A 24,427-nucleotide genomic window follows, 5' to 3' on the forward strand; every position below is an offset into this window, starting at 1 on the left:
ACCGTCAGGGTCCGTTGCAGTCGACAAGGTTAATCGTCCGTTACTACGCTCGCTTCCCACTTTTTAGTCCCTGATCTAGACCGAATAGACGTATGTACACCGTGACTAGGTAGAGTTGGGGAAGGGTCTCTTGGTCTCCAACAAGGGACGGCAAACGTTCTCCAAGACGTTTAGAACGGGGTCTCTGAATCGAAACTGCGCAAGGAAACTGTTTCTACAAGCCTGCCAATCGAAAAATGTGGCTGCGCAAGGCTCGGTTTCCTTCCGAAGTCTACGGAGATTTCAATGCGTCTTTATGAGCCGCCGTGTATTGTAGAGAAAGGCACTGCAGTATTTTCCATTTTATTAGCAATAAATAATTTATTCTGACGTTCATTACGTCGGATTGCATGAAATACCTAGGAATTGTAGTGCCTTAAAAGTACAAGAATCTGACATGGCATTTTTAAGCATACTGCATTTTGTACGGCGTACAACAAGCGGCCAACTCCGCCTGTACGTACATACCTTCTAGTGCCAAGTTACAACCATAACCAGTCTTCCGGTGCCAAGGATTAACACAGCCTTCCATCAACTGTGAATCGCGCCCGAACGAAGGAATTAACCGTGGGGGGTTTGGCCTGGGCCTGGGCTGTACATTCCCAACTATCAAACGTTTGAGACGGTTCATTGGACGCTCATAAACACATACCTAGGAGCGCACCGAGCTTCTTCCGTTCAAGACGATAGTCATGAAATAGATAGAACCATCATGAACCGGGCGAATGCAGTGCATTGACGTTGCTGCAAGGAGAACACGACATGACCCATAAAATAACGAGAGGGATTGGCGCCAGGCGCGCCAGACGCAGTGAACGGAATTGCGTTTGTTGCATGTCTCGGCCCGTGATACCAACTTTCCTGGTCGGGCCCGATTCATGAGCAACTGGGGTTTAGACAATTTGTCAGGGTGCAGGGCATTGGCCAATTGTCTCACCTTTCAGCTCGCTTGGCAGGGTACGGTACATGCTGTGGTGCGTTATGACTTCTTCCCCACGCTACAGGGGCAACATGTTGAATACGTTGTCATCATACATACGGTTGCAGAGTGATGTACATTAGGTGCTCCTGCGACTCTTGAAGACGAGATCCAAAGTGTGAGCAGGCCAAGGACTCATGTACACAAGATCGAAGTTGAACGTCAAGGCTTGATGTGAAATAGCCAAGTGCGCTCCCGTAAAGACAAGCTTTCTTGGATGGCGCTGGCAATCGATCTGTGTACTGAAAGCATTGCTTTTTCTTGTCAACAGTCAGAAGCTGACTACGCGCAAGTTAAGATTATGACAGGCCAGATACCACCTGAGGTATGTCATATTGGTGTGCAGGATAGTCTTGGCTGCATCGCTCATTCCGTACCTCAATTTGTGGTTATCAGTCGGCACGTGACCGGTGAGCTTACATGCTGGACATCATGTATGTAGCAAACATTACCAAGTTGATGATATCCGTAGTTGCTTCGCCAAGGCTGTGGCGGAGGAGCGTGTTGCTAGTGGTGTGAGGGCGGCAAGATTGAAACACGCGTCGTTGGGGTTTAGGTTCAAGACCATCGAGAACTGATAGTCATCATGATTTCGGTACTCATGATGGGAGATCACCACCAAACCCCAGATTCCGTAGAGCTGGAACTCACTAAAGTAATTCTGGAGTAACTGAAGGATCTGCGATGTAGGCACGCGACCCATATTCTTATTCGAGCGACCAGTAACGCAGCTTAATGAAGCAAGCTTTGGGTTACTCTCCTCATTATGACTGTTTCGTACTATTAAGAGACGGCAATACAAGTCGGAAAGGGGCGTGCAAATATAGTTGGGCTGATGTCGCGTGGGCTTGATTCTTCCAGTACCAAAACCTGAGCAACAGCAGAATGAACAAGGGGATATGTTTTGGCAACGCAACAATGCGCCAAATTCGGCAGGTGTTATCGATTCTTCCCACGGGTACGACGTGCTGCTATGACGTCAGAGAGAACCAGGTTCTTGGAAATTAACACGGGTACCCTGAAGACAGTTACCGGTCTGCCAGTATTACAGGCACGAAGGAAGCATCCAGTTATAAACAGTTGAGAGACCAGTGGCTGTCTGTCTTGACTCGCAAGCCCTCAAACTCAAATGATTCCATGCTCTTTGCTGCGCAACGACAAGAAAATTGCTCAGACAGAGCCAATCTCCCTCACACCTCAATCATCAATTCAGTCGATCTGGTTGGCTAAACGAACTAGGGGAGCTTATCGCTGTCACAGGGCATTGACCACTATAAAGAAGACCTCATCCATTAAATTCAGTGGGTGCAAATCCACCTGTGGCGACAACCGGGGAAAGCTCCACACTGCTTTTTCAGTGGAGGCCTACCTGTCTGACGGTACCTCCCACAGCGCGGGCTCTTCTGACATCTCGAGTCCTCTTGGCTTCCGACTCCCGTCGAAACTCCGGGGAAAAGCGCAAAACTTGAGTTGCATCGGGCGAGGTTCGGTTTGCCCAGGCGAAGAAGGAAAGTGCCTTTTCTTCAGGGGACACTAAGAACGTTCAGCTGGTGAGAAGGGGTGTCTCTCAGATGAAGGATACGGGTACAGTGAGGGTTTAGGGTCCAACTGCTATCGGGCAAAGACAGGGAAGAAGGGCACCTTATCAAGGTGGACCAACAGTCGGGGAAGCATCCAGACATGGATATGATGCAGTCAGTCAATGTACGAGGTACTACGGATATGTAGAGAGTACATGTGCGACAACCGAGTGGAGAAGCCATATCTATGGTGGGGAAGGTCCTACCCTCGTTATGGGGGTGGAGAAAGGAGTGACATGGGTTGTCATGTATCTTTTTGAGGTGCTACATCATGGAAATGTCCAAAGGCGCAAAAACCGCCCGATGAGCCCATCTCGAGACTAACCGTCAACTGCACATAGTTTGGAGCTGTCAGGCCAGGCTCCGGCCGCTACTACCCGGAAATATCGCCTCCTCTCAGATGTGAATGGCGGGTATAACAGTCGAGTCAAATCAAGGCACAGGATAAAGACTCGAAGTGCCACTGAATGTGCAGATACAAGCAAGCTCTCGTACATAAAGGGAGGGCAGTGCTTATGATCTTGGGAGCACCAAGTGGAGAGAGCTGAAACCGCTTGGATTAGCTGTCTCTGGGGAAGTTGGTTAGCAGGCAAGAACAGTTACGGCACACCAAATAGAGCCTCGTGGGCTGATCATGTTGAATGAAACAGCCCCGTAGGTTTAGAGCAGATGAACCGTTCCTCTGGGCCCTACACCAATGCATCAAAGTAGTACTTGGGTACGGGAGTTACCATCTCAAATATATTGTAGGATCGAGAACAATATTTCGGCACAAGGCAGTTTCTTTAAGGTAAAAGCAACGAAAATCGAAACTACAAATATTAACTCAAAGCCAGGATTAGTCGGTTGTTTGACTCAAGTAGACGTGTCTGATTGATTGATTGATTTTATCCATGTCTATGTGATTCGTTACATTCCGCCGAGGTAGTCTTTATACCGCACGCAACAAGGCGGATACTCGAGATCGAGGTAGCCTGAAGCAGTTGAATCAACCGGGCTTGAGTTTGGCTTTTTGTTTCTCCACACCTCCTCCAACTAATCCTTGTTCGGACTGGCCGCTATCATCCCGTTGCGTTGCCGTTAACAGTAGCAACGGACAACGGCACGAGCAGCTCATCTTCTGTAATGTAGATTACGGTTGACTTTAAAACTCTCCAGCCCACAGCCAAGCCAAGCCATACATGTTGTACTCCCCAATCCTAGTCCTAGTTCTTACTAGGTTAGGTGTTCCTAGTCCCAGTTAGTGCAATCCCAGGATCGGGTAGAGAGCACTGCAGCCTGCTTTGCTCGATTGTTGGTATAGACAGAGAGAAGTAAGAAACAGCTTGGGGTCAATCGACTCTTCCCCCCATGTTCGCATTTATTTATTACCTTCAACGCCCGCACATCCAAGATATTCTTTTCTTCCCCTCTCCCTCATCCTCGTCCTCCACCTTATCCTTTTAACGCCTTGTTATATATATATTGTGGCTTGCAGGGTATACTATCTGAACTTGGGTCTGCTGCTTCACTGCTTCAGACTTACGCTCTGCTGAGCCTCATCCAGGACCCCTCCTAGCCTACTCTACAGTCGAATTTCACCTCACTGGTGATTATCTCCCAAGATGGCTTCTGACGAGGAGAAGAACTCCGCCAAGTACGAAAACAATGGCAGCGCCGGCGAAAAGTACCTTGCCGACAATGGCGACATTGCCGCTGGACACACAACCGACAACGCCGATGGTCTGCACCGTCTACTCAACAACAGACAGATCCAGCTTGTTGCCATTGGTGGCTCCATCGGTACCGCTCTCTTCGTGAGTATCGGTGGTGGTCTTGCCAAGGGTGGTCCTCTCGGTCTGTTTCTCGCCTACACAATTTACTCTGGTATCCTCGCTTGTGTGAACAATGGTATCGCCGAGATGACTACTTATATGCCTGTTTCTGGTGGTTTCATCCGTCTCGCTGGTCATTGGTGTGATGATGCTCTTGGTTTTATGGCTGGTTGGAACTTCTTCCTTTACGAAGGTCTTCTCATTCCATTCGAAATCACCGCTATCAACCTTGTCCTGTCTTACTGGAGTCCCGAGATTACAGAACCTGGTCCTACGGCTGGCATCTGTATTGGTGTCATTATTCTATATGCGTAAGAACACCCGAACTCTCCGCGAACAAGATCGCATACTAATCATTTGTGTGATTTAGTCTCCTCAACATCTTGGCCGTCAAGGCTTATGGTGAAGCCGAATTCTGGTTGTCAGGCGGCAAGGTTATTCTCATCCTGATGCTTTTCAGCTTCACTTTCATTACAATGGTTGGTGGCAACCCACAGGGTGATGCCTACGGTTTCCGTTACTGGTCCAACCCAGGTCCCTTCTCTGATGTCTACGGCACCGACTCTCTTGGCCGCTTCGAGGGTTTCCTCGCTGCCCTCTGGAGTGCCGGTTTCACCATCGTCGGTCCCGAATACATCTCAATGGTGGCTGCTGAAGCCAAGCGACCCACTGTCTACATCAAGTCTGCCTTCAAGACTGTTTACTACCGATTCTGCTTCTTCTTCATTACAGGCTCCCTTGCAGTCGGTATTGTTGTCCCCTACAACTACCCCCAACTCGTGTCCATCTTTGTCGACGGTACAGAGGGCAGTGGTACCGCTGCTGCATCGCCTTACGTCATGGCTATGGACATCCTCAAGGTCGATGTCCTCCCTCACATTGTCAACGCCCTCCTCCTTACCTCGATCTTCTCGGCCGGTAACACTTACACTTATTGTGCCACCCGATCGCTCTACGGTCTCGCTCTCGAGGGTCGTGCCCCCAAGATTCTCCGAAAGACAACCGCTTCTGGTGTCCCTATCTACTGCTTCTGTGTGGTTATGCTGTTCCCCATGCTTTCATTCCTCCAGTGTGGCAGCGGTTCCGCCAAGGTTCTCAACTGGCTGATTGCTCTTATGACTGCTGGTGGTCTTATCAACTATCTCGTTATGGGAATTACATTCCTTAACTACTACCGGGCTTGCAAGGCTCAGGGCGTCGACCGACGACAGATGCCTTACTACGGTCGCTTCCAGCCATACTGCGCTTACATTGGACTTGTCTTCCAGTTTTGCGTTGTCATGTGCTACGGTTACAAGTCATTCCAACCCTGGGATACTGAGCTGTTCTTCCAAAACTATACTATGCAATTCGTTGCGCCCGCTCTCTTCATCTTCTGGAAGGTTTACAAGAAGACCCGCTGGCTCCGCCCCCATGAGGTTGACCTCACTTGGGAGCGTCCCGTCATTGAGGCTTATGAGAATTCCATCACAACTCCTCCTCAAGGTTTCTGGCAGGAGATGGGTCAGCTTATCGGCATCAAAAAGAAGGCGTACTCTGACGAGTAAAGCGCATCTGGATTTATATGTTCGGAACACGATTGAAATGTGGCAGTTACAAAATTTTGATGAATTCATAGAACATGCGATTTTTACGCATACTGAGTCGTTTGCTACTGAAATATACCCAACATAACTATGTTCATTTTACTTAATCATTTGTGCCCATATCCACGTTTTGGCTATGAAGTGACCGTGATATCTGAACAAAGTCAATATGTTTACTTTAATCATCACTTGTAATATGCCATAGTTGCTTGGATAACCAAACAATGACTATTGTGTTATTTGTTACCTCTGCCTGTTCGTCTCACTGGTAGCCAACTTCTATGACTGTGTATCGTAGCTCGTGACGTAGAACCTACATCGTTTCAAGTTGCTGCGCCGTCGTGATAAGTCCGATCGGACGCATAAAGGCTGCCACTTTACAAGGTGCGGCCAATAGATCACAGCGGCCGATCACGAGATCGGCAGCGCAGTGTTGAAATAACTGTGCCTCTATTGAACGTTGCGTTTAAAGTTGCTTCCAGGATTAGCTCGTAGGCCAGAGGTCGGGGTAAAGCGCATGCAGATCATGCGGGACACTGATACAAAAAGGGGGCAAGAGAAATAAGAGGGAGGGGGAGTGAGACTTGCGAAGCTCGGGAGTTTTCTAAAAGGGGGGTGTGGGAGGAGGGAAGAAGTGAGGATTGGAGAGGACGTCCTAACGAGGCGGTGATAAGCAAGGATGGTGGTTGATAAGGTTTTTGGGGTAGATAAGCAATCCAGCTATAACAGATACTCTGTACTTATGTACTGATAGAGAATAGCAGAGCACGGAGTTGGAGACCGTGAAACCGTTGAGATAATCTTGGATTCGATGGACCACTTCGACGAATTTGGTGATGGTTTCGCAAGGAATGCTTTTGGGGCCTTGGTATTGTAGGGATCGGTTTCTTTAGAGCCATCTCCTTTTGTCCGTGGAAGCGCCGTTCGTGTTAAGTACATGGGTTGTGACCATGGTTGCATCTCTAAAAGGAGTGGTTTCGAGCTGAGAACTGGGGTTGGAGATGGGAGGTTGTTGGAGAACGGTCCGGACTATTCGGAGGAGGTGGATCCTTCAGCGCCGGTGACTCGGGGGTTCGGAAGGTAGTTCCACTGATCTTGGTACATGGACAAGGGATCTATTAGAGACAGAAACAGCATAGCTCACATGAACTATAAACTTATCAAGGGAAAGAATTGGCGAAGTTGATGGCCTGTCAACTCGCCGTACTGAATGAAGATCTGGGGGGAGAGCCTAGCCCCGCGACTAGACCGTAGTCTTAGATTCATTATGGATATTTTTTATTGCACCCTTAAGTGGGCTGCTTAGCAGGTATTGCTTTTGTATTGTGTGAGAATAAGGTTGCTCTTGGAGCCTTATGTTTCGTGATATACCGCCCTCATTGCATCGATTAGACTTTGAGGGGCCCCCCCCCCATCAAAGTATTGCACCCTTAGATCTCATGTCTGGCCATGGAATATTGATATGATCTTAATATTTCCAATGATGCCTACAAATGTATTACATAACCATTTATGTGCATCTTCGTGATACTGGCCATGTTTCAGTATTTAGGTTCGTATATATATGATAATAGTTTTCTGTAAAGACATTCCACCCAATTTCATTCTTAGGAGGAGGAAGGCAAAGACCGCATAATCTTGACAAACTTTACAATGAGATCTTAATGTGATCAAGCTTGGTGCGGATGCTATGTAACTACGGAATAACCAGAGCTTTATTTTTCGCTATAGAATGAATCTACTATGATTTTGAATATGAGAAGCCCATTATTACATCTAGATAGAGCCGCGTAAAAAGAAATTGTTTTCAGGCAATATTCGTGCGAATTATCCGAACATCGATATTGTCGATCGAATAGCGACTGGCGCCAATTGAGTTTGTGGCATCTGAGCGGAGATACGACCTACCCTCTCAACAATTGCAACCGGTGAGATGGCCGAGTTGGTTATGGCGCCAGGTTAAGGTTAACCTTAACACCAATTTCCTGGTGGAGCAATCCTCCTGGGTTCGAGTCCCAGTCTCATCAAGTTATTCTTTTTGTCTTTCTGGGCATTAATCTCAGGAGTAGTAAGGTCGACTCACTCGACTTTTTGTATTCATGACTACCTATATAGAGTGTGGACAATGATGTGTATTCCACATTCGTTGTCGTAAGTTGGAGGTCAAAAGCATCCAGCATGTCAACGCTTTAACGTTCTCAGTGATCGTCTTCCACAACATCGTTCAAGACTACGTGGTATTGCCAAAGCAGGGACTATGAAGGCTAGCGCATATATTGATCGGCTGAGTAATTTTTTTGTACTTGTCAACTACCTATTGAGAACCCTACCAAGAGTCGATTTCCTCGAGCATCGCGAGAAGACACAATCTACCTAGGGTAGATAATCGATTATGTTACCAGGTTTAAGATCAGTCACATCTTCATTCGCACCGCAACTGCTCGACTTTATCATCAACACCCTTCTTCGTAGTTGGACACTCCTTCGAATAGCAAGATGATAGAATGGTACGCAGTTCACGTCGTCACCTTCACCATAGCATGCACAAAACATCTTCATAGTCGGGATCGCCAGAGCATTACATTACATCCACACGTATCAAAACACAAAAATGATCGTAATCAAGTCTATTTTGGCTCTAACTATTTGCCAACCTCCAAACCCACCATGTCGAGGGCTCAAACACAGTTGGGATCCTCCAATCCCCCATGTCATTTCCTCGTTCCTCCACGGTGGTAGTCTAACAGAGCATTCCGTCTATCGGAGCCCAACAGTGCAGTCGTCCATTATCAAAAGACGCACCCCTAACTTTTTTGATCAACGCATGACAAAGGAAAATGGTATGTAGTCATCAAGAGAAGTCGTTACAAGAGATGGCTGAGTATACGTGTAGAGAGGGATGCGTTTACAGGTCATCCTCATCACTGAACACCTCCTCGCCACGCTTTCGGCGGGCCATGCGATCCTTCTTCTTCTTTCGCGCCTCAGAAGAGCTCAGCTTGACCTTCTTCTTGGTGGTGACAATCTTGTTGCCCATGGCATCGAACTTCTCCTCCTCATCACCGTCGTCAGCCTTGAGACGGGGACCAGAGCCCTGGCCCTGAACCCAGTTGTGGCCGGAAGGAGTCATCCTTCCGTCCATGACGGCCCAGACCTCCTCAGTCAAGTCCTTGGTGAACTCAGCAGAGTGGGTAATGATGATGACACCACCCTCGAACTTCTTGAGAGCCTTGGACAAGGCACCGAGAGAGTCACGGTCAAGATAGTTGGTAGGCTCGTCAAGAACGATAAGATGGGGTCGCTGCCAAGAGCAAGCAGCCAAGACAGTCTTGACACGCTGACCACCGGACAGACCACGCATACGAGAGTGAGAAACAAGCTCAGCGTCGAGACCGAAGTTGGCGCAGTGAGACTCAATCTCCTTTCGGACCAGAGGTCGGAACTGACCAGAGGCAAGGGCCTCCTTCATATCAACATCAGCAACCATCTTCTGGTGAGAAGCCAGAAGCTCGTTTCGGGGCAACCAGGCGTTGTCAGCAGTCATCATGGGAATCCATCGCTCGTTCTTCATGCCGACGTTCTCACCGAGGGCGAAAGAACACTCGTACTCGTAAGAGTTCTTGAACTTTCTTCGGCTGTTGATACCAATGACACGTCGCTGGCTACCCTCAACGCGGAAGACCTTGTCCATGGCCTTCTCATCAGCTTCGGTGATGATCTTGTTGGCACGGTCCATGGTCTCACGATCCTCACCAGTCTGGAATCGCCACTGGATGTACTCGGAAGGAGTCTTGTCGAGATGGTTATCGATGTGAGCGAAAGCGTGCTGCTTAATGTAGGCGATACGGATGTTCTCGTGCTGGTAGATTTCACCCTGGGTAGGGATGAGCTCACCGGTGAGGACGTTGATCAGTGTAGACTTGCCAGCACCGTTGGGACCGATAACGGCGATACGAGATCCCAGAGAGCACTGGAAGGAGATGTCGCTGATCTGGGGCTTGGAGGTGCCGGGATACTGGAAGGACATGTTGGTGGCACGGAGAATGGCCTTGGCCTTGGTCTTGACACCCTCAAGGAAACCGGGCTCGGGGAAGCTGAACTCGATCTCGGACTCGCCAAGCTCATAGTAGGACTTAGCGGAAGGGTTGCGGGCGACGAAAGCAGCCAGGTTACCCTTGTAACGCTTGAGCTTGAATCGCTCGTAGTGAACGATGTGCTGGCAGACGTTGTCAAGGAAACCAGAGTCGTGAGAGACGATGATGGAAGTGCAAGCAGAGTTCTTGAGGTACTCCTCGAGCCACTTAACGTTCTTCACATCCAAATGGTTGGTAGGCTCGTCGAGCAACAGAATATCGGGAGCCTCGAAGACGGCACGGCACAAGGCGAGCTTCATCTTCCAACCACCAGAGAGGGCGCTGATCTCACCCTTAACCATCTGTTCGGTGAAGCCGAACTCGTTGAGCTGCTTCTCGACATCATCCTGGGTGGTTGTGACACCAGCCTCCTCAAGCTTCTTCATGGTCCATTCGATGGTGGTCATCTCAGTATCAGCGGAGTCCAAGTCGTGCTCGACGAAGACAGTCTTGACCTCGTCCTGCTTGGGGAAACCCTCGACCTGCTCGTTGTTGATGGCGCGCATGAGGGTGGACTTTCCGGAACCGTTGGGACCGCAAAGACCGTAACGCTGACCACGCTTGAGACGGAGATGAGTCTGGTTGAGAAGAATCTTGGCACCGTAGGCAAGAGAGAAGGTACAGTTGCAGAGATCCTCACCCTCCTCCTCATCAGCCTCACCCTCAGCCTCGGCGACGGCGCTGGGAAGAGCGGTCTTGCGGATGGTCTCGACGATGGACTCGGCGTTGTCAATACCAGAGATGACAGAGATGTAAGCCTTCAGGTTGTCGACCCAGATCATGGACTCAACCTCCTTCTCATCAACGAGCTGACCAGCAATGGCAGAGATGTACTCGGTGACGGGACCCATCTTCTCAACGTAGTTGGCGAACTTGGGGGAGAGAGCCGCAGTGACCTTGGGCTGAATGACGTTGATGGCACCAGGGAAGGTGGGCTCAGGGATGACACCGTTCTTGATGTCACCAACACGGGTAAGGGTGTCAAGAGCCTGCTTGGTCTTCTCACGGGCCTCGGGATCAGCCAAGTTGTCGTAGTTCTTCTGGAGACCTGGCATCATCTTGGGCAAGAAAGGAGCGACAACGTTGGGATCGTCGACGAGCTTGCACATGTTGTCAACGATAACAGCGGTCTTTCGCTTGATAGCGGTATCACGCTCAGACAGACCACGATCCAGAAGAGGGACCATGAGGGCGAGGGTGGGCTCCTGGACCTCAGTAACGAAAGTGGTGGCACCGAGCAAGTGAACGGTCTCAGGGACGTTCTCGGGCTTGGCGATACACTTGATGAGCTCAGGAATGAAACGCTCAATATCCTTGTTGATAATCAGCTGGCAAAGCTGCTCCATGGTCTTGTAAGCACGCTCCTTGACCTCCTTCTTGGTGTCCCACATGGACTCGGAGATGACAGGGATGAGCTCAGGAACACGGTAGGCGAGCTGAGCAGGGGAGTTCTTGACGAGGTACTCGACGAAGTCAAGAGCGGCCATCTTTTCGGGCCACTTCTGGGCACTTCGGATGGACTCCATGACGGAAGGAAGGGCAGCCTTGACAGCGTTGGCGTTGATGCCGCCAGCAATGGCGAGGACAGCACCCTGAGCGGCATTCTTGACAGCGGTGATCTTGTCGCCAACGGCGGCAAGGACAGCGGGGAGGAGGACAACGAGGTAAGGCTCGACGGCAGCGGAGACCTCGGCGTGAGAAGCGATAGCCTCGATGGCAACGCAAGCCTTCTCACGGGCGGTGGCGTCCTTCTTGTTGGCGAGCTGCTTCTTCAAGCCCTCGATAACACTGTGGACAAAAGTGGTTAGCATACGAACAAATTTTTCTGTGGCTCGTTTGGAGGGGTCGCCATGCCAGGGTATGGCACGCTAGAGCGTCCATCACCCAACGAAGGCGGGGCAAGATTGGGCATTCAAGAGGAGGGGGAGGGGCAAGCGATTCATAGAAAAAAAGTTCTAGCGATCGTCTTGTCAAACGCCACAGGACATCCATTCCAGTCACACTCAAGCTTTGGGTCTCACATGCATGAAACTTAGCTCTGGGTGCTGACGTTGAAATGAGAGAGGCAAGAATGAGTGTCAAGAATGCCAGTTGTTCCTCAAAATGAAATGCCCATCATACCCAACGTGAAGACCAGATGATGGCATGGTGAGATGGAGCAACTTACTTCTCGGGAACGACCTGGTCACCGATGCGACCGTTGATGAAAGAAGCCAACTCGTTGGAAGACTCTTTGATGTCAGAGGACTCCTTGGACACGGTGAGCTTCTGGAAAAGCTCGTCCAGGACCTGGGTCGACTGCTGGTTCTCGGTAGGCATGATGTCGATTTGGAATTTTATATTTTGGGGTAGAAGGAAGAAAATAGGTCGTCGAAGAGACAGAGATCGATGGAGGAGTCGACTCTGTTGTAATCGGCGATAATGGAAAGTTCCTCTTTGATGAGGGGCGGTGTTCGTTCAAGGAAGTGAATCCAAAGAACAAACTAGAACGCGAGTAAAGAAAGTAAAGAGAGGTTCGTCTGGAGGATGACGACCGGAGATGAGGAGGAAAAAAGAGAATGAGGGAGATGAGGAGGGAGGAGGTCTTGAAAAAGGAAGAGAGGAAGGGCCACAATTTTTATTACCTCTGCTACGTTTTAGGTTCGCTGCACAAATTTTTTTTACTTTGCCTCTGGCCACCAAAATTTTCAGCGTTCTGCGCTACCCCTCCAATTTTTTCAACCCCTCCTTCCACTACGTTCGGCGGCGACTCAGCTTATCGGTTTTATCAGCGTGAAGACTAAGCCTAATATGGTAAGTGGATGAGGGCGGTGAGTGGTTTTGTCTTGAAAAGCATTGGAAGTTCCCTGGAGGCATCTCCGATTTAGTGTCTTGCTGGGCTAGACCCATGCACAAATAATGTTCCTTGTAATAAGAGGACAGCAATTCACTGAAGGCATTTGCTGTCCTTAGAACGAGGGGCAAATGTGGCACTGTATTGCCAGATGGCATTCTAGTATCGTATCATAGTACAAAGATATTTGTTTCCATTAATCTTGATAATATTGAACTTTTGAGTGAGATTTATTATTTTTCACATCAAACCTTGGTTGTTGATCCAAAGCATCCATGTCTGTGCCGAGTTGGGTTGGGCTACCATAAGCTCGTTCCCAATGCCATTGCCATCAAAAAGGCTGGCAAAACCTCTCATCGTTCTACAAAGCTACTAACGAATCAGCAAAAGATTGCTCCAATCTTTTGCCCACATTAGTAGATATCCACTTCCCGTCTCCCTGACGACCTTTCGTCACAGATTCTTCTACATAGTAGATCCTTGTTCAAACATTGATATCCAGGTCTGCCATTGCCATCTTTACTTAGCAGTAACGAGAAAGAAAACATACAGTCCTACTATCGTTTTCCACTGAACTCGGGGCAAATGACCTCAGATACGGACTTTACCAGGTGGTTATTATATCCGTATTCGTACTCTTTGCTTCGGCATAGTGAATGGAGCCCTTGACTCGTTTTCCGTGGAACTGGGCGGTAAAGCCGTTAAGCCATCAATTATATCAGGCCAGTTGATGTGAAAACTCGAGATATGCTTCATTTAGGAGGCACCTACATTCAGTATTCAATAAACACACCAGCAGAGTGGTGCCTAGGCCTGTACTGTACTACGTAGTACGAAGTTCTTAGATATTTAAAAAAGCTTACTGAACCATGCCGGCTTTTGCACATTGCAAAATATTGATGCCTCAGTGTCCTCAATAGTTACCTAAAATCAACTGCAATAAAGTGCAAGATAGATAGATACATCCTCTTTCGAATCTTTCCGTCGTCTCATTTCTTCCGCCTTTGCTCCCCTCGGATCATCGCTTTTCGCCCAACAAAAGACGGCTACTCCGAGCTCAGTCATGATGGATGCCCTAGTCCTCTTTCGGTAGAATCTGCCTCGACCCTCAACGATCTGGTGGTGGGACCGGCTTTACAAACAAACAAGATGCTACTTTTCCTAGCCTTTCTCTCCGCCACGTTGTCACGGCACTTCTATTCTAGTCTAGTGGCTCATTTTATTCACCAATCGATACTTGATACCGTACAAAGAAATGGGGACCCAAGCACAGTGGCTGCTGTATGAAAACCCAAGGAGATGAACACCGAAATGCCATACACAGATTGGGGTATTACCGGAAAAGACGACTTCATGTGTTGGCAGTGCTTGCACAGGGTGTTTCAACTTCAACCCCAGAGGTATCACCTTATCGCGGGGCCCCAGCACCCCCGGATTTATGCCCCAGCTCACCGACAGTTGTAATAGACACGTCTGGAATACGTACCTGAGAGACATACACGAGAAGCAAAGAGGCCTGCACGGACTTTTCGCAAATCCGTGATAGGCTATCTTGATTCTAATATTCCCGTGTGATTTCAGCCAGATGCTCTCATTATGGCCTCGGATCACCCGTGGGCTCTAGTCGAGACAATCTTGACTGAAGTGCCCTCCCTGAACCAATACCTTTTTGTGTCAAGTTGCCTTGACAACTCTTGTTCATAATTAGTCGTTGCCAATAAGTACCTGAAGATACGTATCGTTGTTGTTTGTCAAAAGAAAGTATGAGTTGCCCCTTGCTCTCTTTGCGATGAATGTCATTCGAGTCCAGTTCTCTACGTCTGCAACGTATGTAATTGCTGTCACTGAGCCTACTCATGATAGTCGCGCGCAACAAAGAGCGAGCTTCGTATGAGCCTTTGTTCATGTACATCATCATCGCTGGATTAGATAGAACCTAAATTAGGATAGGGGGGTCTCACAGGGATGGTGGTTTGCATGCCTTTGTTGCTTATTCTTGGGCGCTCTGGTCGAGATGTTGAAAGCCGTCCAACGCCCTTGACATTCTTTGTTGATCACATGAATACAGTATGTGTTTGACCTTTGTCCTCTGAAAGCCCGTGACGAGGCTCGTTGAGCACCGCTATAACTATTACCCAGCATCCCAAGTGACAAATGGTGATATGAAGCGCCCTCTCCTTCTTTTAAGCTAATACAGGCGAATAACTGTTCCGCCATGGCTTCCATCCCTAGAAGCGTACCTGGGAACAATCCTGGTGTTCCTCTAAACCCACCTTCACGCTATCCTCCGCCACGCAAAGAGCCAATTCAAGGAAGCTACGCGTACGTTCAGTACCGTCCCGTCTGGACAGACCCAGATTGGCAAGACGAGGGTCTTGGACGAGAGAAAACTAGCAAAGATGGGGCGTTTTTCGAAATCCATGACCCTATCTTTGATCGACTGCGACCTGCCCTGCTACCTCAAGATGCTTTCAGGAACCCTACCATCTACGCCCAGCGTTTCAGTATCTTTCCTGGTCGGACAGATGGTCGTTCTAGAACGTCACCTACGCGAGCTGATAGTCGAAAGCTCTTTCCTGCCGACACGGATATCAAGACAGGAAAACAATTGTTCGATCGCTTTGATAAATTGGCCAGAGACGCTGGGAAACATGTAGACGACTACATGGCTGATACGAGACCGGATCTGCAGAATCTGAGTGCAACGGATCAGCAGTATATGCAGCAGTACGAAGATCTTATCATAGACGAAAACTGGCAGAACATTCTTTTTGGAAGCTTGACCATGGACGAGGTAAGTACTGCAGACAAATATGCTATCATTGAACTTTTCCAACAAAAACAGATTCTAGCCGAAGGGTATCTCACCATGTGCGACACGGAGTTGAACGAGCTATCAGGACCTCTACATGAGTAAGTTTCTTCTATATTTTATGGTGCTTTCACTGACCTAAGATTGCAGGCTATTTGCCCGAGATTTTTGGGTAGATTGTCGTACACTTGGAGAATCAGCAGAAAATCCTCGCTACATGTATACACTTGACGGTCAACGTGAGGAGTGGGATCCCCGGGTACGTAGGCTTGAGACACAGATGTGCGATGTGCTGATAAACTGTGACCCAAGAACAACGACCGTGTGTGGAATGCCTTACAACCAGCTCTTCAGCTCGCTACGCGCTTACTCCTAAACAGCGAAGGATTCGTTGAGGGTTTGCAAGATATCACGAATCGGTTTTGGATTGAAGATCATCTATTTGCTGACCAGCCAGGTCAAGACAGAGTGGCCAAACTGAAATTCATGCGCAACCGCCATGCCCGGGATGTGATGAAAGTCTATTACGCACAGAACGTTAAAGACAGCGGCGTTGATGTTCTGGAATTATCTTTGGAAGCCCTACGCCGAACCTTGGAGATCAGATTGTCGAGTGGATTCAATATGTGTCCAAAGCCAGGAAGAGCCTTGATCATGGGAATGCAAACCGCACCCAAATTCCCCAATGAGCATAGCAGAATCACCATCAGAATTGACTCTGAGCTGGTTTGGCCATTGCTAGTGGACAAGTACACAAAGAGCGAAAAGGTGATGGCCAACGTCATACTTGCAACCACCATAGCCCATGAGATGATGGTAAGATACCCCAAGTACTACTACGCTTTCGGTAAAGGAAATTTAATCACTGACATTTCAAAACAGCATGCATTTGGTTCTTCAGCCTTCATGTGGCTAGATAACCCTGGTTCCTTTGGTATCACTGACACTGCACTAATCATGAACTGCCAATCACTCAGTTCGGAGCTTAAAGACTACAAACACGATGATCGATTTCAAGAGCCTTACTTTGAGGATAACAACTTTACCGAGGTCGGGCATGCTTATGAAGAAAATGTGAGTACCTGTTGAGATCAACTCAACTTTATCATGCGACACGGGGCAACTGACAAGTGACATGGCAGATTCTATCATGTGGATATTGGCCTTTCGTCTTTGGTGCTACACAAGATTACAGTTCGCCACTCCTTCAAGCATCAGGTGGGCTCATGTCCGCAATATTACCCAGTGAAGGGTATGTCAATGGGATGCCGTACCTCGAGCAGCCACGCAGTCAATTAGTCCAACTCAACCATCTTGTACGGTTCGAGGATGTCAAAAAGTTCTTTTCTCGGAGTTTCTGGGACGTTGCAATCAACAAATATGGCCCGGCTGCCCTGAGAGAACCGTCGAAGAAGCCTCACAAGTTCAATTTCTATCCTGCGGACAAAGATTATGAAGGGTTTGCCATCACCGAACATCGTGCAATCAGCGCCCAAGATAAGGAATGGCTCAAGAAGTTCAGAAGCGACTTGATTGGCAGAAATTACTATGTGCTGTGGAATTATCTTCACAACATTATATACGAAACGGCTCAGTATGACTTAATGTCGACTCGACTCCGGTTTGCGATAAATAGGTGGGATTATGCAACTCCTTGGATCAACACAGGCAGGGAGGTTCACATGATCACCTGTGAGTACTTGGCATACTTTTTTCAAGTGCATCTGCCCCAACATGACTCCAGTCGCCTCGAGTTACTCTATATGGCCTGGGACTCGAAGAGAGAGGCACTAGGATCCGTACCCGACTGGGATTCTAACCATCTCTACCAAAATTCGGCACCCTTTCAAGATAGCGAAGAACGTTGGCGGCGATTGCTGCAGTCAGGACACATCGAGGACTTCGAAATGCGTCTAGTTCCAAAGCTCATTGAATTCACGAAAGCCATTGAAAGAGAACTCGGACAACAAGAAAGCCTACTCTGCGAGTGGCACCAAGGTGGAAGCCATCTCTGGAATTCATGGGCCGCAAATCGCCCATACGATTTGCAAAGTTGGCAAATGCACATCGACGAACTGAAAGACCTATTGGACGACATTGTTGTGTCTATGCAACTAGGACACGAGGGTATGAAGGCCCTCGATGGGGGGGACTGGGGTCAACGAATATCAATCCTTGCCCGAAGAATCGAAGACTTGGCCACGCTACATTCTTTTGACACTGATAGTTACGACTGGCGTGACCTTATGTGGACAATGCCTATGATACGAAAGTCACGTCGTCTGCCACATCAAAGATATTATTTCCTCGCCAAGAAGGAAATGATGAAAATGACAGGAAAGGATCTGGTTGACCTCGCGGAATTCAAAAGACGTTTCGGGTTGACTTTTTCACTTGGGAGACACAAAGTTCCCCTTCCAGGAACGGACCTGGACGAGTTGAACATTGCTCAGCGGCTGTCTGGGACTCTGGATGACGATCGCGGGCAAACCGCTCGGGATCAACAGATCAAGGGACCGTCTACAGGCGTATTCGATACCACTGTAGTAAAGAACCTGGTTAGTCGAATCAACCAGGAGAAGAAAGAAGCTCAAGAGGCCAACATCAATCGTATCACTGAACAGCGGCAAAGGGATACTGGTTTTGGGACTCTGCAAGAAGATGCTGCGGCTCAGGCTTATCGCCCACCTAGCATCGAACCCAAGTTTCAGCAAATGGGGATGCATACCCAACCAAATCCCTTATCTGAATTCAAGACTTTCAATGGTAGCGACGGTCCATTTTCAGCTTACAAAACTGGCGCGTTCCCTATACAGCAGCCTAACCAACCTCCTGCTTGGGAGGCGAACTCTGCAATCGATCTGGCAGCCTGGGCGAACCAACCGTTAAATGGTGCCTCTCCAACCGCGCATGGAATCATGCCCCATCCCTATGCCATCCGCGCGACAGTCACGGCTGATCTTCAAAACACGGCTGGATTCTCCCTTCCCAGGAGGGACCCCTCAACATTTGCCAGTCACTTGCCTCGAGAAAGCATGCTACCAAGTGAAACTCCCCTTGGAGCTGGTGTTCTTGGAGACATGGATAAGCGATTGAATGAGGAGTCTGACTCTGATGTCGAAATGGGAGATGCTGAAATGGGTGGTCATGCGGGTCGAGCGGCTGCAGTACCAGAGTCCGACTACAGCAGTAGTGATGCTGAGACCTCGGAAGATGAGGAGTCATTCACGAGAGATGGTAGCGATACCACTCTGAGTTGGTCCTCAGACAACGATAGTGACAAGGCTAGCGCTGGAAGTGACGAGTTCCTCACGTCCAAGAAGGGAGAGACACGCCCGGGCTTGAAGCGTAAGTCGAGCTGGTCAGCTGTTGACATCAAGGCGAGGAGAGTTGGGGTTTCGGTGGCCAAGAGACGGAGTCCAAAGGTTGAACAAAAGCAAGCAACTGATTACATGAAGCGGAAGGGAGGATCGTTGGGTTGGAGGAAGATTTTGTCAGGACTATCTGGTGCTTGATTTGGAGTCTTTGATGACTGTTCCGGAGAGTTTCTGTATGCGCTTGGTTTTTGGGTTTTGAATTTCCTACAGATCGATTGGTTTCATATTTCTAGGTAGTCAACGATGCACATTCTGGTTTCAAATAGTGTTGCGTAAGCTCTTCTGCTTCCTTGATAACATATTTGATAGAATTGTATCTCTCAGTGAATACTTTCCATCTTGCATCGAAGGGTCACCTCGTGAAAGGCTGCATTTCGAGGCTTGCTACCCCTCCGTCCGAGCTTAAACAGGTCGAGCTCTGCTGACCCACCTACAGGGCTGTAGCTTCAGTTTATCTCATCCTCCATCATGGCTGGGCATTCATTCATTCAGTTATTCCATTCAACCTTGAACAAAGAAAAGTGAAAAATTGAGTCACTTCACAACCAAAACTCGTCTATAAATATAACCTTGGCACCACCGATTCTTTGTTCTACCTCCCTCAAAAAAATAAAAGCAAACTACCTACCTACTTCCACTTCATACTCGCTCGGGCCATTGCATCATAGCTCAGCAGACAAAGCCAAACAGGCAAGCAACAAACAAGAGCATACTCCCAATAAGTGGTAAGCAAAGAAGAGAAGGAGGAAAATAATCTGCAACCATCTCTCTTCCCTTATTTTTCTCCTTTAATCAGTGCTAACCAACTGACAGCCCGTTCTCCCAAGCTGCTCGCCATCATACCCCACCACAGCTCTTCTTCTACTTTCATGTTCACAAGAAGATTCGTCACAATGACCATCAGAAGCGTCAACGACATTCCCAGTCTCACTCAACTCTACCGCGACCCAGACTCCGTCCTCTCCGCGGTTAGTCCAAATGGCAAGACCTCCTTCCCTCCTGTTGACCGTATCAACACACGTATCGGTCTGATTCGAGGAGACATCACCAAGCTCCGTCTTGACGCCATCGTCAACGCTGCCAACACGGCCCTCCGCGGCGGTAGCGGTGTAGACGGTGCTATTCACAGCGCTGCCGGGCCCGAACTGGTCAAGGAGTCTGGACCACTTGGCCCCATCGAGACGGGCGAGGCTGTCATCACCAAGGGATACAACCTTCCTGCCAAGCATGTCATCCATACAGCCGGTCCAATCTACAACAGTGTAAAAGATCCTAATGAGAAGCTTGCCATGTGCTATCGCGAGTGCCTCAAATTGGCCGTAGAGCGTGGCGTCGAGACTGTTGCGTTCAGCGCCATCAGCACAGGAATCTACGGGTTCCCAAACGGCCCTGCAGCCCAAATCGCATGCCAGACTGTGAGGGAGTTTCTTGAGACTGAGGATGGAAACAAGCTATCTCGAGTGGTATTTGTCACATTTGTGGATCGTGATGTAGACGCCTACAACAAGATAATTCCGTACGTATCAGCCCCGGCCCCTTAGCACTTGCACCACGCACTGACTGACTCCTTTGGTACAGAAAGATTTTTCCTCCTGCGAACGAAAAGGTCACTGAATGAAGAGTACCTGGCTTAAAGAATTTTGGGGCAAGGGGAAAGGAGTTCGCAATTCTATACCAGTCAGCTTTCAATACAGGTCTCTAGTCATAATTTGTCTAAAATCTCAATACCTCGTCCAGAATATCATACACTGAACACTCAATTACTTCTCTTAGGTTGCCGAGCCCTCTACTCCGGTCCCTGTGGCATATATAACAAAGCGAGTGGGGTAGTTCCTAGACAGCCATCAAAAACATTTACTGAATAAATTCACAATAACACCGCTCGAAAGCCAGGCTCAGCAATCTTAGTTGAATAAATGATCCTGTTTACTGATTCAACTTAAGCGTAACGATACACAATTACCACAGAACTATATAGATATGCACTTCGTCAACTCGGGTCAACAAGATGGTCAAAAACCAACCATCAACCGAGTCTGTTCAAGCTAACACCACTACCCAAAACATACTGCAAGCCAAATCAACCACTGCGCGACCCTGATCCCTAATTGCTAGAGCCACCCTTCTTCTTGTTTTTCTTCTTGCCTTTTTTGCCTGGTTTGTTGTCGCCAGATGTCGCTTCCGCTTCTGGGGTGTCTGATGTATCTGGTACATCGGCAGTCTCTGTAGCCTCTGATGTATCCTGTTCCTCATCATCCCCAGCCTCTGGTACCTTTCCAACATTTGAGCCCTTGACGGTAGTGTCGTCGCTTCTTTTAGCAATGTTGTTGAGTTGCGATAGCATCGACTTGAGTTCTTCCATTTCTGCTCGCAGTTTACGAACTTCGATCACAGCAGGCTCATCTTCCACATTTGGCTTGGCGGTTTCGCAGGTCTTGGTCCAGCCTTCAGCCTCCATGTCCAGATCCCCATTGAATTGTTCCCACTCATGAATCAGGTCATCGTCTTCTTCGCCTCGTGATCGGTTACTTCGAATCTTGCGCGCATCCCGTTTCTCGAACCAAGCGGCCACAAAGAGAAGGGGAGAGTATAGAGTGGCCATAACGCAGTCGTTGATAAACTCGTAAGTGGGCTTAGGCATCCACCATTCCAGCAGACCAGAAACAACTATCTCAACAAGGTTGAGTGGAGCGATATATACATTCTCATCGGGAGCTCGGACAAATTGCATTGTCTTCTGTGCAAAAAGCGCCAGATATTCGTCGTCGGCGTTTTCATAGATACCCTCGTAGGCAGAGTTGTAAAGCGCAATAAGAATGTTAAGTAGAATGATCTAGACGATGTTTTTAGCCCTGGTTGTGCAGAGTCCTTGACTGTCGACTTACCATGACAACGAAAGTAAAGCAGTAGTAGAGAATCAGACCAAAGGGGTGTCCAAAGTTCTCGAACCCATCAAACTCAGGACTTTGCATGATGGCCTTGAGCATGGACTCAATAATGAAATAGGTATCTCCCATAATATTATCGTCGGCAATGTCCAACCCTATGAAGGCCTGAAGAAACCCAATAATGACAACAATAAGCAGCGCAAAGAAAATCAGCGACTCCTTCATCATGACCTTAAGCACGACCAGCATAGCGCCGAAGAACCGGAAGCTGTCAAAATAGAGCAAGAGGCGTGACCAGAACATAGGAGCGACGAACGATAGCAGGTTATAACTGAGCTCGTTATATTTGTTGAATACTGCGTCGTTGTCCCAGTACACTTGTCCAATAACTCGCAAGACCAGAGAGGCAGTCAAGAAGGTGTAGAGGATGAAGTTAAAGACGTTCCAAAATCCGACGATGTTGGCGCCAGCCTTGTAAAACTTGAGGCATTCATCGCATACATAAGCAAAGGTGAAGATGTAGAGAGCAATCTCAGCACCATCAAGCACTCCCGATGGGTTTGCAGAGTTGACTGCAGCCGTGTATAGTCCAAGATAGATGACGGAAAAGAGGAGCTGGGCCGCATTCTGATATCTGGGGGCGCGCATACGATCAGGATCCATGTGGATAAAGAAACTCGGGTTGGCCTTGTTCTTGTAGTCAACAAATTCAGAGGGATCATCTTCATCTTGAACCAGCCATCCGCGCCAGAGATATGAGATGCATTTCTGATAGCCAGAAGAACCAATCACTCGCACTGCGTGCAAGTCCACGGCCTTCTCAATGACGTTGGTTGGAGGCGTAGGAACCTTGTCAATCATAAAAGAGTACCGGCGAAGAAGCACATGATGTAGAAGGTACTCGAGGTCATCTTCTCCCTCAATGCTGATATGGATTAGTTAAAGTCTTATGGAACGAAAAAGTTGCGCGAAACCTACATCTGCTCAGCAATGACAGTACACGCTGTAGCGCGAAGAGCATGAAGGTCGGCGTCCCACAATTCGACAATCGCTTCACGTTTAAACCATTTCATGTTAACCAGCAGAGCGTAAACCTTGAAGAGCACCAGATTAGCATATAGCGAATGATAATTGGGCATATCTGACATACAACACACGCACGATACTTCTGCCCACCGGCCTCTTTAGCCGCTTGAACAACCTTGTTGGTAATGACCGTGCTGTGGGAGCGCGTAATGGCGCTTTCTTCAAGCTCGCAAGGAACGCATTCGCGGATTAGATGTCGGAGTCGTAAGCAAACTTTCATTACCTCCTCGGGAGAAGTGGCAGATGTTATTTCCTGGTTGCGATGGTGAGACAAAACTGTACAAAAGTCAGATCGATGCCAACTTCTTGGAAGTCAATTTCACCGCCGGTTAGGAAACTCACGGGCTCTCTCTTCCTCATGAAGCCATTCACGGCGACTGGTTCCATTGGGGCTGCCAAACAGGCTCTTGAAGCGTGACCAGGTGCCGGACATGATGACCACTGTGAGCTTGTAGCTCGACTTCTGTTGAGGATAGAAGGTTACTGTGCTTTGCTGAGGACCGAGACGAAGGCAATGCGAAAGGAGTCGGATCCAGGTGGCAGAGAATCGACGTCGCGTACAATGCAACCGGCCGATCCGCAATAATGCTGTGTCGCAACGGATCAAACTAAATTTGGATCCAGAAGCGATGCTGTCTCAGAAAGATCTCTGTGCAGCAATTGACGGCTGATTGCAGGTTGCAAAAATCAAGCCTGTCTGGACAAACGACGTCGGAATGAGATTGAGGAGAAAGAAACCAACTCTTCCCAGTTCCTTCAAAGTTCGTTCCTTTCCTGATCCAGACTGCCAGACTACCAGCATGCCTTAGTGATAGAAGGAGCCTTAGCTACCTCTCTACTACTTTTGCGACAGTGATGACGTCGAGCAGGCCAGCAATTGGTCTACCGGTTTGGTCTGTGCTTTTGGTCCATCGCCCGGGAGCTTGTTTACGTGCTTGCAGCATCGTGGGGCGCGCTAATCACTATTCTAGGAGGTAGGTAGGTAGGTATGTCGTTGAAAGATGATCAGTAGAGACCGTTCCTGATTGTCCTTTGATGGTGAAGTTTGGCTTGAATTGGTCTTGTAGGCTTATTCTAACCTTCTCAACCCCGATATCAAGACATGATTCAGAACAATTTCAATGTCGCAAGAATATACAGTCTCAGTACAGTACAATTTGCCAATCTCAAAACGTAGCGTTTTAACTGCTGCAAGCTAGGAGGGGTTGACCAGGTTTTTTCTTGGTTCCTTGACAAAAAGCTTGGCCAAAGCTGAAAGTAAACATCCGATCCCCGATGATAATTCCCGCTGATAACTGCA

General features: G+C 48.5%; 5 protein-coding genes across 5 annotated transcripts; 3 read left to right on the plus strand and 2 right to left on the minus strand.

The window, feature by feature from the left end:
• Positions 1 to 4,202: 4,202 nt before the first annotated feature.
• Positions 4,203 to 5,959, plus strand: FSST1_007455 (amino acid permease/ SLC12A domain-containing protein; the record flags this gene model as incomplete). Its single annotated transcript, XM_083224241.1, has 2 exons — positions 4,203 to 4,723; positions 4,783 to 5,959. The coding sequence occupies 2 exons, from the start codon at positions 4,203 to 4,205 to the stop codon at positions 5,957 to 5,959; spliced, it is 1,698 nt and encodes a 565-aa protein (XP_083083416.1).
• A 2,944-nt stretch (positions 5,960 to 8,903) lies between these two features.
• On the minus strand, positions 8,904 to 12,450 carry FSST1_007456 (armadillo-type protein; the record flags this gene model as incomplete). The annotated part of the gene is made up of 2 exons (XM_083224242.1): positions 8,904 to 11,919; positions 12,299 to 12,450. 2 exons carry the CDS (start codon positions 12,448 to 12,450, stop codon positions 8,904 to 8,906), a joined length of 3,168 nt encoding a protein of 1,055 aa, XP_083083417.1.
• Positions 12,451 to 15,179: 2,729 nt separating this feature from the next.
• On the plus strand, positions 15,180 to 19,291 carry FSST1_007457 (uncharacterized protein; the record flags this gene model as incomplete). The annotated part of the gene is made up of 5 exons (XM_083224243.1): positions 15,180 to 15,877; positions 15,927 to 16,035; positions 16,089 to 16,592; positions 16,659 to 16,850; positions 16,919 to 19,291. The coding sequence occupies 5 exons, from the start codon at positions 15,180 to 15,182 to the stop codon at positions 19,289 to 19,291; spliced, it is 3,876 nt and encodes a 1,291-aa protein (XP_083083418.1).
• Positions 19,292 to 20,046: 755 nt separating this feature from the next.
• FSST1_007458 (macro domain-containing protein) lies at positions 20,047 to 20,771 on the plus strand (the record flags this gene model as incomplete). The annotated part of the gene is made up of 2 exons (XM_083224244.1): positions 20,047 to 20,669; positions 20,732 to 20,771. 2 exons carry the CDS (start codon positions 20,047 to 20,049, stop codon positions 20,769 to 20,771), a joined length of 663 nt encoding a protein of 220 aa, XP_083083419.1.
• A 486-nt stretch (positions 20,772 to 21,257) lies between these two features.
• Positions 21,258 to 23,560, minus strand: FSST1_007459 (uncharacterized protein; the record flags this gene model as incomplete). The annotated part of the gene is made up of 5 exons (XM_083224245.1): positions 21,258 to 21,986; positions 22,039 to 22,966; positions 23,020 to 23,135; positions 23,192 to 23,403; positions 23,470 to 23,560. The coding sequence occupies 5 exons, from the start codon at positions 23,558 to 23,560 to the stop codon at positions 21,258 to 21,260; spliced, it is 2,076 nt and encodes a 691-aa protein (XP_083083420.1).
• Positions 23,561 to 24,427: the final 867 nt, after the last annotated feature.

Source organism: Fusarium sambucinum, chromosome II (assembly GCF_050947815.1).
Source record: "Fusarium sambucinum isolate potato_lamoka chromosome II, whole genome shotgun sequence".
Classification (NCBI taxonomy): Eukaryota; Fungi; Ascomycota; class Sordariomycetes; order Hypocreales; family Nectriaceae; genus Fusarium; species Fusarium sambucinum.